The sequence below is a fragment of the Anas acuta genome, chromosome 7, assembly GCF_963932015.1.
Source record: "Anas acuta chromosome 7, bAnaAcu1.1, whole genome shotgun sequence".
Lineage (NCBI taxonomy): Eukaryota > Metazoa > Chordata > Aves > Anseriformes > Anatidae > Anas > Anas acuta.
The window spans coordinates 17,655,852-17,668,450 of NC_088985.1; the positions used below are offsets into that span (position 1 = coordinate 17,655,852).

At 47.7% G+C, this 12,599-nt stretch overlaps 2 protein-coding genes across 54 annotated transcripts in view; both read left to right on the forward strand.

Annotated features, from left to right (window-relative positions):
- The window catches only part of SORBS1 (sorbin and SH3 domain containing 1), a 236,321-nt gene extending 228,521 nt beyond the window's left edge, over positions 1 to 7,800 (forward strand). For 25 of the 50 annotated variants that reach the window (XM_068689544.1, XM_068689539.1, XM_068689541.1 and 22 more), the window contains 4 exons: positions 3,070 to 3,129; positions 3,755 to 3,945; positions 4,727 to 4,839; positions 5,653 to 7,800. In XM_068689544.1, the coding sequence (XP_068545645.1) occupies positions 3,070 to 3,129; positions 3,755 to 3,945; positions 4,727 to 4,839; positions 5,653 to 5,720 (432 nt within the window). In that variant the 3' untranslated portion in view covers positions 5,721 to 7,800. The remainder of the gene's footprint in view (positions 1 to 3,069; positions 3,130 to 3,754; positions 3,946 to 4,726; positions 4,840 to 5,652) is intronic. The other 25 variants (XM_068689556.1, XM_068689554.1, XM_068689557.1 and 22 more) reach the window with 2 other exon arrangements.
- A 1,259-nt stretch (positions 7,801 to 9,059) lies between these two features.
- PDLIM1 (PDZ and LIM domain 1) overlaps positions 9,060 to 12,599 on the forward strand; it is a 40,239-nt gene continuing 36,699 nt past the window's right edge. The window contains exon 1 of one of the 4 annotated variants that reach the window (XM_068689601.1): positions 9,060 to 9,265. In XM_068689601.1, the coding sequence (XP_068545702.1) occupies positions 9,170 to 9,265 (96 nt within the window). In that variant the 5' untranslated portion in view covers positions 9,060 to 9,169. The remainder of the gene's footprint in view (positions 9,266 to 12,599) is intronic. The other 3 variants (XM_068689599.1, XM_068689602.1, XM_068689600.1) reach the window with 3 other exon arrangements.

The window sequence follows — 12,599 nt, forward strand, 5'->3', positions numbered from 1 at the left end:
AGGCAGGCAGAGATGTGAGTAATTTCACTCAGTTTGTGCTGGCAAAAAGGAGAGGAGTGGCAGAACAGGCCTGCTCAGGCATCAGCACAGACCAGCTATGCTGTGTTGATTACTTAGCACTGCCTCCATGGTAAGCTTTTACCCCCACCCAGTGGTTTGCTGCTGCTGCACTGGTCCAGCACCACAAGGCTGGTTATCCAAGCCACAGCTGCACATCCTGCAGCAGGCACTGGCACCTCACACACAGTGGAGATTCATTTTTCTGCTGTAGACACAACCTTTAGCTCCTGCTCCTGGGGCCAGGGAGTATTTGTGTTAACTCTGACAGCCTTTAGGTCAGGCTGCTGTGCACTGCAGCTTTTTCAGCATCCTTTGTGAGAGCTCTTGGGCCAGCTTTCCCCTCACTCCCACTGGAGCTGGGGTTTGGCATGTGCAGCAGTTTTCCTGAGCAGTCCTCCCTGCTCATGGTTCTCTGTCCACGTGCAGGAACGTTGCTGCTGCTGTGTGCTTGTCTCTGAGGGATGCCAATTTGTCTGCCTTCGTCCGTCTGTCTTGTTGGTCTGTTCTGCTTAGCTTTCTTTGCTCATGTGGTCCTTTTAACTCCCACCAGAAAAGGATTGGAAGACAACACATAAACAAGAGCTGCAACAGGTAGACACCCCACTGATGACCCTTGATTCTGCTAGGAGTGTGGTGAAAGCACTATTGAGTAGCCCCAGGATCTTTCTTCCTAACAGTAAACACCTGTCTGGAGACTCCTGCAGGCTCTTAACATGGAACATCTTTCTGGTATTCCCACAGACCTGTGGTGCTCCTTAGATCCGTTCTCAGACCCCATATGAGATGGAAACAGCGGCCAGCTGTGCTTCAGAACCGACTGTCTTGCATATTTGTGTAGTCTGGAGACAGAGACACTTAAGCATCTGCTTAGTCTTAACAAAGCACTTAGTGTGACTGAGAGGGTAGCACTTGGGTTGTCCTGATGGTTCGCGAATGCTTTGTCACTTGTAGGGCCCTCAGTTTAACTGCAGCAGCTGCAGGACTGGATCAGCTTTTTGGGGGAACCCCTGTGTTTTGTGCTTCCAAGGTACCAGGAAAGGGAACGTGGCCAAGTTTCTGATGTTAGTAGGCTGTGTCTGCTGGTATTACAGATATAAGCCAGTACCATGGAGCATTCAGAAGTAGTGCTAATTTTTTAGCTCTCAAGTAATTAATTTAATTCAGAGTTATTAATGCTTTTTAGAGAAAAGCTGGCCAGGGAGTTCACAAATAATCAGTGAGAAATGGACCATGCGGTCTTAAGGAGCTCATGGAGCAATTCCAGCTGTCAATGTATTAGTAAGGAGCAAGGAAGCACTTTCTTGAATTTTAAAAAATCGTTCTTACAGCTGTCTCTCACCTCAGACTGGAAATTGGTTTTCCCAGCTACTTTACCACCTGTGTTAGTCTGATCACATCGGATTTGATGCACTATATTCAGTTGCTCTGCACAACATTAATTTTAAACTTCTAATTATTCTGTTAACCTTTCAGGGCTGATGACAGACAGGCAGAAATGACTTCCAGAAATTCTGTCATTATTTCAGGCTTTGAAGACAAATTCCACTGCAATTATCCCATCCCGATGACATTTTATTTTCTCTCTACAGAAATATGCACAGTAATAGGACATTGTGTCTTAGGGCAGTGATCCCAGATCCCAGCCCCAGGCAGCACAGCTGATTAAGGGGGCGTTGTTGTGGGGTTGGGTTGGCTCGGACTGGGTCACAGTCCTTGAGAAAACAGACAGCTCTTTTGGAACCATGCCCATTGTATTAGAGGTCCGAGATGTGGTTCAGAGGAGCTCTGAGAACGGGAAGTAGGCAGGGATGAGCTTATCACCCCACGCTTATCCAAACTCCTTGAGCATGCTTGTGCTGAAGGTGTCGCAAAACATCTTTATCCTCTGCTTCTGCTCTGTGTCAGGATGCCATGAGAAAGCAAGCCTTTCCCTAAAACTGCGCTGCAGCCACATCTTTGAGAGCACAGGATGACAGAAGGGCACTGTTGAAGTAAAGAGGAGGAGGGAAAGCATAAATTTGAGGCATTTGGGTGGAATATTATACTGAGTGATCACAGAGGAAGGCAACGTTCTGTATCTTATCTGGTCCGGTTTGCTAATCAGTACTGCACGGACTGTTAGAACTGGACTAGTTCAGGCGTCCCATTTACTAGAGCACACACACAGCATTCCCCTTGCTTTCAGTAGGTGTTTGAATCTACAAAAGCATGCAAAACTAGGCTCTGGATATCTGTGTGACTGTCTCAGTGACAGTCCCCTTCCCCATAAAACCTCCACCCCCTTAAAGCCTGGTTTTCCTTGCTGTGCCCTAGGACATGTGAACTCCTGTGAAGAGGTGTGGCTAGGGAGGAAGGCAGAGTCAAAGGTGGTGGTGTTTGGAGCTGAGTTTTCACTCAAGGCCTCCTCTGACCTGGAGGAGCTCTGCCTTGTTTGGGGAATTAACAGAGCAGTTTGCATCCTCACGTGGTACAAGCTAGAGTGATGTTGGTGATGGGGCTACACTGCATTGTGCTTTTTGAGGACCTGAACTGGTCTTTTTCTTTTCTTTTTTTTTTTTTTTTTTAAGAAGCAAGCAAGTTCTCTCCTGTGTCAAAGTCACTGAGAATTTTTCTAAAACCAGCAGCAGATTCCTCTCAGTGAGTTTGATGCACTCAAGCACGTGCTTCTGTCCTTGTTTTTCACCCCTACAGGAATGCAACATGATGCTGTGTATCATTTCTGGTTGTAGTTGTGTCCATAATCTTCCAGCTCATCCTCTCAGTCCCTGCTCTAAGCTTCTGTTTCGCTGTCACCTTCCTCTTTGCAGCATCCTGTGTGCTGCATTGCTGTAGTCCTAATGTTTAAATGAAAGACCTTGTTGTCCAAAAAGAGTGGTGTTGGGGTGGGGAGGGGAGGAGTTGTTCTTTTTCTTTTGTTGTCTGCACACCATTTATTTATTTATTTTTAATTCTGACCAGTATGACATCTGCTAAAATGTCTTCCTTATCATTTGCTTGGTGATCACACAGCCTTCCCACCATTCATTGAGAGCTGGACCAGATCTCACAGAGTCTGAAAAGAGCTATGTGGTAAGGCCACTGTTTAAATCAGATGTGTAGTCCTAGCCTCTCTTCACCCAGGCAGAAACATCTCAGTAGAGTATAATATGCCAGCACCATTTTTAGCTGCAAAGTAGGTACATTTTTATCTATTTACGTTGTCTTGTTTGCAACGGAAGCGGGGAATTTAGCACTTAGAAAAACTGCCATATTCAACAAGAAGGTGGGCTAATTGTGCTGCCAATCCCTGGATATAAGCTAAATGAAGCCAAATGCATGAATGGAGCAGCCCACCTTGTGGTCTTGAACTGACTTCATAGCATTTTTAATGATGCCACTGCAGAACTAATTGCAACCTCTTATGCTGCTGCTTTTTAAAATATATGTATATGTATTTGTGACAAATCTTCAAACTAAATGCCAAATTCTTCTGTATCTTGCCTGTTTTTCCATGCTTACACCTGGATCCCTTCTGCACTCCACTACCTGGATGTTTACCTGGATCTACAACTTTTTTCTTTTTTTTTTTTTTTTTAACTGGACTTATGTACTGCATCTGGAATGTCCCATCTCTTCCTGTCTATATTTTCCCCTCCCTCCCCCCTGTTGACTGTTCTTTGGGTGTTCTTGGATGTCAATGCTGCCTACCACGCAGGAAGCTGTTTGCAATGAGATCATAAACATTGCAGAAAAGTCTGTTCATTACTGCAGTACTATTTCTCAGCCTCTTGACTCTCGCCACAAGGTGACCTCTAATGACAATAAACCATCTCTCATCATTTCTCAGCAACCTCAAGCACAGCAGCAAGGAGCCAGCCCTGACAGAAGTCATACACCACGAGACATGTAAGTCCTTTTGGCTCCTGTTTCTCTCAGGAGCCTTGTCTCTCACTGGTGGTGAAGGTGGGGTGGTGTGAAAGCTTCAGCATCTCAGGGGTTACATTCAAATAATGGGAAAGTGACAGCTTTTTTTTGAAGAACAAAAAGAGCCACATGATCATAGTGAGAATTCTAAAACTGGGACCTTTTCGTCTGTATACCACCTGAAGCAATGACCTCATGATCCAAGACTGGATCGCCTTTGGGCTCTTGATTCATGCTGCTTACAGAGGCTCTCTCACTGCCTTTGTATCTGAAGCTGGAGGTGAATTAGCATCCAGTAGCTACACCTGGCTCATACGGCATGAATCGTTATGTTCATCCCTTTTCTTAGCTTCTCACAGCACAGTGAGCAGTCCCAACACCAGCCACCTCATGCATTGTTGGCTAGGTCCAGGGGAAAGTATCTGGTTTAATGATCTGAGAGACTGAGGCTGAGATCTTCAGTGGTTTCTGTTGGATTTAAACCTGAAGCTGCCATTAATCTCAATGGTGTGTTTCACTGTCGGTTTTGAGAGCAGTAACCTGCACTGTGCACTGGTGACTGAAGTTCACTGACAATTGGCTCCTAAAATGAGTCTTTACTTCCCCCAGCCTCCTCATGGAGAATTGAAAGTCTCACATCAGCTTTATTTTCACTCCCCACAGCCAGGGGACCCAAGCATCCACCAAATTTGCCCAGAAATTTCTTAACAAAAGGATGTCAGAAAAATCGAACAGCTAACGTGTGCTATTTTTCTGGTTTCAGAGTTAGCTACCAAGCCCTCTACAGCTACACTCCTCAGAACGATGATGAGCTGGAACTGAGGGATGGTGATATTGTCGATGTCATGGAGAAATGTGATGATGGCTGGTTTGTGGGTGAGTGTGACACTTGGCAGGCAGCAGGGCTCTTTGAGATGCAGATGAGCGATTTTGCAGAGCATCTAGAAGATGCTTTCATCTGAAGAATCAAAAGAGGGTGAAAAAAATCAACTCAACTTTTTTGGTGGTTTCTCATCTTTTCACACCAAGAACGTTAAAATTAGGCTGCAGGATGATGGAACTTCGTTTTCTTCGCTAGCTGTCTAGATTTTCCTTTTTGTGCCTTTGATTTCCCTTTTCCTCCTGATCCTCCTTGCTCACACAGATAGCAGAGCAGCAGAGGGAACCAAGGAAAGCTGGATTTCTGTATCTTTTCCAAAGCTGAGGGAGCTATGATGAGTTACAGAAAGTGGCAAGTAGGGGACAGAGGGAACACTTGTATGGGAGTTGCAGTCCCTGGAAACCCAGCCTCATTTGTAGATGTGAATTTAGCAAAATCTAGCCCTGTATCTTCAAATAGTCAAGTCTGGACAGTGCTATCTGTCTCAGCAGTGCAAATCTAGGCTCACCCTTGGTTGTTGAGGAAGATTAGCTCATCTGAACTGCTAGGAGTTTGGCTTCTAGACTATAGGCCCAGAAGCTTTCACCAGCACCCTATCCATTGTTAAAAGGAAAGATCAAAGATGATGATTAGCAGAACTAGTTCTGATCTCTTCTATACCAAAAGGCTCTTTGGCCCAGACTCCTATTTATTTTAGAAAGCAATGCCTGGAAACAGAAAGGGCTGCCCTCTCAACCTTGTTATACCCCTAAATCTTCCTTGCATGGCTCTGTCTTACTCTGGCTTCCGTGTGTTTTATTTTGCTACAGGTACGTCCAGGAGAACAAGGCAATTCGGCACCTTCCCAGGCAACTACGTGAAGCTTCTGTACCTGTAAAGTAACAGCGATCCCACAGTCACAAAGATGGGGTTGTTTTCCAGGTGGTGTTTTTAATCAGCAATGAAAGAGACAATTTATGAATGTAATAGACAGGAGACAAAGTGTTAGGAGGATGTGGTTATGTGGTACAGTATTGAGTTGAATGTGCAGCCCTGCTTCCACTGATTCAGGGTATGATTTGTTTGCTGAAGAAGAGACAGTTTCTAGTTTACAGTGCTGCCTTTGTGTATTCTTCTCCCCTGCCCAGCAAGAGTTCTGGTGATAATCTTAATTTGTATGGAGTACTTTACCTCTGAGAAGGCTTCAGGGAAGCAAATGGTATAGGTTTTGTTTGTGTGTTGAGAAATGATAGTGCTTTTGGAAAGTACGCAGCCTTGCAGCTGCTCCCTTTCACTGGCAAGGTTCAGGAAGGTCAGGCTTTCTGCCTTGCTGGAGACTTACTCTGCTCTGCCTTCCATTTCCACAGAAAACCTTTCCTTTATGTCATGCACCTTAAGACCCAGCACAGGCAGAGGATAGTTGGTATGGTTTAACTGCAGAGCTCTGAGTGGAAAAGGAGTTTGGGACTGGTATTTAATCTGGAGAGGTCAGCCAAAACATACTGCAAATGCGCAAAAAGCCCAAACCCCTTCATATACGTAACATATTACCTACTTCTGCAGGGTTTTTTCTTTTGTGCAGGGTGTGTGTGTGCGAGTGTATTGTGTGCATCAAAACAAACCTTTTTTAAAGAGAAATCAGCCTGTTTTTGAAATCTATCTGCACAAAGACTAGAACCAATAAACAAAACATCAGTGAGAGCAAATCCTACTTCTGAGTCCTATGGCTGGTCAATTTCTCTGCTTCTCCTGTCCTGTTGGTAGCCCTAGAGGATTTGAAGCATGCTCTTTGGGATGAAGACTTTGCTTTTTTCCTGGCATTAAATTTTAGTGGCGTTGATAAATCTGAGCAACGTGTCATTGAGGGTGCCTTTTTTTGGGGGTGGGGGTGGGAGGGAGGTGGTTGACAATGTTGATGCTAGATCTCTGATAAATACACGCATTTTGGCCACCTCTTAGTCAGACAAAAAAAGTCTAATCCATTTGGAAAGCTGTGTTTCCAACGGTTATTACCAGTTACAGAGATTTGTATTTCCTTGAGAAAAAAAAAAAAAAAAACATGGCTTGCCTGTGTGCTTGCCTGTAAACCCACTAAGAATACTCTTTTGATAGACATTTTGTTATTAAGAAAAAGCATAAACAAAACCAGTTCTCTCAGACTCTGCTTCCTACAGTTACCATACAAATAGCAAAGGGTTAGATTGCTATTTTGTCATAAGCCGTATTTAATAATATAAAATGCCTATTTTTATGCTGATGCTTTTATACAGATTTATTAAGAATAACTACAACTAACTGTTAGCACGACTTGCAATATGTTTTGATAAATTAGCCATGCTCCTGGGTTTAAAATCAAGTAGGCTTGTCTTCCGCCTAGGTCAGCGGAAGAGAAGACTCGGTGTCTCAGAAGTTTGACTGTAAATATGTATATTTAACTTTGTACAGACAATGTACTTACCTTGTATAGAAAAATAATTTAAACACATTGAGTGAAGGGAGGAAACGAAAGGCAGTTGTGAAAGGTTGGGATTTTTTCCACTTTTATTTAAATGATGGAATTCCATGTGTGTTCACATAGAGTTTTAGCACAAAATATCCACTATGAAAAGGTTTCAAATATGACACAAAGTACCACTGTTTTGTTTTTTTCTACAGGACATATCATTAATCCTGCATCTTATTTATGGGTTTGTTTTTCTGCTTTGGGTTTGTCCTCCAGTTATTTGCAGCAATATTTAGACCTGTTGTTAAGATTGGATAACACCAAATTAATCTATCCAGCAAGTTAACACGATGATACTGACTGTATATAACCTACTCATGTAAAGGTTTATTTTCAGTTCTTGCTCTTGCCATTTTAAGTTGCGCACACACACGCGCGCACACACACACACCCCACAACTTATTTTTGTGTTGATTTTTGTTTCTTATTGCAGTGGATTACTATTTGATGATTAATAAATGGAAGTATTGAATTACTACTGTGTTTCTTGTACAGATTATTAAATAAAGCCTATTCCTGCTGTTCCTGTAGCAATGCACTTTTGTACCAAAGCCCCACTGTGTGGCTGTGGCCACACTGAGTGGTAGATGTCTGCCTCAGGTCTTCCCTAGCATCCTGCACCTCCACATCCTGCTTTTCTTAATGATTAAGAAAACTAGGTCTAAAAATGCTGATGAGAAGGCTATGTCCTTAACATGCATCTGCCACCTGAGGCAGGCCCTTGCTCCAGGGTCCTGCACCTGGTCACCAATGTCCTGGTTCAGTGGCTGCTTTGATACTTTTCTGTGCCACTTGTAGAGCATCTTGTGATTTCATACTTAATAAAAGGTGCTTTTAAACCTCACCCTTGGCTTTGTACCTGAGCAGTCCTGCAGACCCTGCTCTTCGGTGTCAGCAGCACTGCAGGCAGGGGCTGGGGGCTGCGAGCCTTGGGCAGCAGGTCCGCTCCTCAGCTGGCTGCTCCTCCGTGTCCGAGCCTTACCCCCTGCACTTACAGTAGCTCCAGCTAGATCAGCCCATTAATTATGTGTACAGCTCATAGGAAAGCTTTTAACTTTAATTCAAGTGCTGGAGGTTGTGGCTTCACTGCTGAATGAACTGAGTGATTAAATGAACGATGAATTGAATCACGCTGTGCTGGATCCCTGCTGGAGGTGGTGCGCCTACGTAGATGTGTACGTGATGTTGCACGTGGTGCGGTGGGCGGCAGTAAGCTGAGGGCAATAACTGACGTCTGTAAGGGGGGGATTGCTCGTGATCACTGTCTCCTGGATAATTAATCCTAGCAAGTGCCTCAGCCTCGCTTGCTGACCTGTATGAAGAATTCCTTCTTTTGTTGGTGATGCCACCCGTAAGGGTACCGGGAAAAAAAACAATAAAAGCAGCATCCTGCCTAAAGCAGGGGCTAATCAGAGCTAAACCAGTGAACACATAATCCCCTTGCCAGGCTCCACTCGCACTCAGCAGCTCCCAGAGGCGTGTCCCTCCCTTTGGGAAACCGCAAAACTCATCTCCCCGGCCACCATTAGGTTTCAGAGTTAACACGGCAGCTCCCCGAGGCGGGACGAGCCCCGTTTGCCCCGGAGGTGCCGCACCGGGGCACTCTCGCCTGCGGCTGGGTGGTGCCGCGGGGTTCAGCAGCTCCGGCACCAGCAGCTCCGCACCGCGGCCGCCGCTCCGCCTCCGGGGCCGGCCACGGCTCAGCCCTTCTCCTCCTGCCCGGGGCCGCGGGGCCGGGAGCCCGGGGCGGGCCGGGGCGGGCCGGGGGCGGGCCGAGCCGTGCCGAGCCGAGCCGAGCCGAGCCGAGCCGTGCCGGTGGTGCCGGGCTGTGCGGCGAGGTGCACATGGGGACGCTCCGCATCGTGCTGCAGGGCCCCGGGCCCTGGGGTTTCCGCCTGGTGGGCGGCCGGGACTTCGAGCAGCCCCTCACCATCTCTCGGGTAGGGCTCGGCGGGGCCGGGGTGGTGGCGGGGGGGGGACACAGGGGCTGCCCGGGACCCCTGGAGGCTGGCACGGCTCGGCTCGGAGCGGCAGCGGGTCCGCGGGAGGGGAGCCGGGGCTGACAGGTGGCTGCCGGTGCCGAGATGGGGTTGGTCACACAGCCAGGTGTCTGTGGGGGTCTTTTCCTTTTCTCCCCCGTTTTTCTCTATATGATTTTGGACGATCTGGGAGAAATCCGCGGCAGCCGGTGCCCGTGCCGGGGAGCTGCCCCCGCTGCGGGACCGGCCGCTTTGGCTTGCCTTGTATAGCTACAGGAGCAGCCTTTGTTTACAGGAGCCGCACTGACCTCTGCAAGCCTCTCCCTGCTTCTGTTGCAAGCCCTTCTTACCCCCACTTAAGGAAAAATTGGGAAACGTCAGTTAAAAGTTTCACATCCAAACGGTTTCAGAGCTGTAACTTAACTTGCCTCTCTCTGCTCCAGACGGCAAAACTTGAGGGCTCCTTGCGGCTGCCCTGCTCCCACCTGCACCCCGCTGTCACCGCCTGCGGGTGCTCACGTCCTGTGGTGCTCTGGCAAAGAGCTGGGCCCTGCCCCGAGCTGCTTGCCACACACCCATGAAAAGTGGGGCCGTGTGCGCCCATCTCTTCGTGCTGGGGACAACGCACCCCAAGCCACCCGTTACTTCACGTGGGGTGCCCTGCTCAGCATCCCATCGGGGCTGCCCGCGGTTCTCCCTCTGATGTCATGGAAATGTCCGATACATCCCACTTCCCACGGCCCTTCCTCACCTGGGGCCATTGGGATTTGAAGGCAGTGCAGAACTGGGATCAGGCCACCGCATTCTGTGAATCCCTCTGAGGGTGGCAAAAACTTGAGATTTTTCTAAATGCCTCCTGTCCTGGGATCCCCCGCCGCTGGTCCTGCTGCCGGGCTGCAGGATGGCAGCGCTGGCGAGGTCAGACCCACAGCGGGGGGGCCGTTATTAATTTTCCCTCTGTTCTCCTTCAATTGCAGTCATAACGCCACATTCCTGTAAAGCATTTGTTTGGGACATGAAAGTAGGTTTAGCGTAGGGGAAGTGATATTTAGTACATTGTTATGGTAATTGCTGCCATTTCCTTCCAGCGAGAGACTCAGGCAGCACTATGTCTGAAGTTCCACCTCGCTGCTCCTACCTCTTCTCCATGACTGTCTGTGCCAGCGCTCATGGTCGCATACCAAGGGATGTAGATCAGCAAAGCGGCAAAAATAACTGCCTCGTGAGAAATTGGTTGTGACCCTGGAGACTGAAATGTAGTAAAATAGCCTTTCTGGTTTTGGTGACGAAAACGCTGACAATTGGCAGCTCCTCTGACATTGTTAATTCACCCTCCAAGCCTTCAAACCATTAATCTTTCCTGTGGTTCACTCTGAAGGCTGCTGGGTTTCTCCCCTTGGCTTAGTGACAAAGCTCTCAGCGAGCTCCCCCCTTCATGTAAAAAAGGGTTGTGAGGGCTTCGGTCCCACCAAGGTGCGAGGTGGGGGGGCAAGCTGAGGTGAACAGGAGGGAGGGGAGTGTGATGAGAGCATTGCCTGCAGCAGGGAGGGTGCGGTGCGGCTGTCCCTCCCCAGCAGTGTTATGTTTGCTCTGTGCTGCAGCATGTAAGTCGTGGGGCCGTGGCACAGGCATGCCCAGAGGGTTGCGTCCATCTGCCCATGGGCTTGAGCTGGGTGTCTTACACCTCCCTGTGAACCAAGGTGCCTACGTTCAGCCTGTGTTGCCTGTCAGCAGCTCAGATTTGGCCTCTGCTGACCCTCAGGGTGAGCTGTTCAGCTGGTCTTGGTATTTATGGCCCTCATCACCATTGTACCTCAGCGCCTTACCACTGGCTTTTATCTTCGCAACCTGTGACTGCTGCAAGGGGGGCTTATCCCAGTCCTGCTGGTGGGAGGCAGCACTGTTTGAGATGTAAACATGAATTGTTGGAGCCTGGAGCCTCAATCTCAGGGCCAAGTGGGGAGCAGTGGTGCCATGGACATGGGAACCGACAGAGCCACCAGGCTGTGAGCTCCCAGCTGGCAGTGGCTGTATGGCACCAATGTCCTGTTGTGTTTTACAAGAGTAGCAGATGAAAGATAACTGTATTTCCACAGCTGCTCTTGTCCTGTCTTTCATTACTTCCCTAACTCCCTTTCCACTTGAACTGTGTGTTTGCCACTACCTCAGGCTCAAATGCTTCAGGAGCATCTTCTGGTGCAAACGCTCCTGGTTCCTAGGTTGGTTCCTAGGTTGTATTGGACCAGTCTGCCCAGGAAGAGCCAAACATGGGAATTTCCCAAGTGCTCCACGTGTGACTTTCTTGTGGATCTCCAGTTTCTTTCAGAGGAATGCTTCATAGGCATTCCTGGCTTACGTTTCTTTTAAAAAAATGTAGGGTTATGGTGGACATTTTATTTCAATCTTTGCTCAGAACAAGCATTGTGTTGGTCAGTGTAATGAACCTGAGACCAAAGCCTGCAGGATTCGCTTGCAGGAGTAGGCAAGACCGTTGTCTTTATCACCCTTTGGGTGATAGCAGCAGTGAGCCCATGGGGCAGAGCTTTTCCCAGCTCCTGCCTGAGCTGTGGACTGACGTGTTACAGGATGGTGGTGATGGTGGGGCTGCCCTAAATTCCTGTGAGACCAGCAGGGCTGGCAGAGGAAGCAAGCAGCTGCATAGTGAGACAGCTGATAAAGCTGCACAGATAACAGACCCCATCCCCCTCTGTCCTTCAGGTAATACGAGCTCTTTCCTGTTAGTTTGCATTTTATGTTGATAAACACTGGATTTCTGTTTGCACTTGAATATACACATGGAACTGTTCCATAAGCCCTGCTCTTGAACTAAATTTATATTTTGTACTAGTGGTGTGTTGATCTTTCATGGCTGACGCAAAATACAGGTAAAAGGGAGTTTTGATTTACACTTTGTCAGGCCAAGAATCCCCAGCCCCACTGAGGAGTGATGTCTGCCATAATCTGTGGTGCTGGCCAAAGCCAGAGCACCGCATTATCCACATTTTGGTATGAAACTGAGCATTTTCCCATTGAAAGAGTGGTTTAAAGACAACCTAGTTCTGCAGATATAGTAAAGACCTGAACGCCCAACATTACGCATGTTGCTGATTTCAACAACAGTGACAGGAATTCATCCATGCTCGGTCTGATATTTCATCTACTCATCACAGAGGTGTTTGAACATCTCTGGATTTATAGCATGTATAGAACTGGAAGGTAATCAGATGTTGGTTCCTTACACCCAGAGACGTGACTCAGTGCTAAAACCAGGCCCAATGGCCTAAAGTCAGACGCC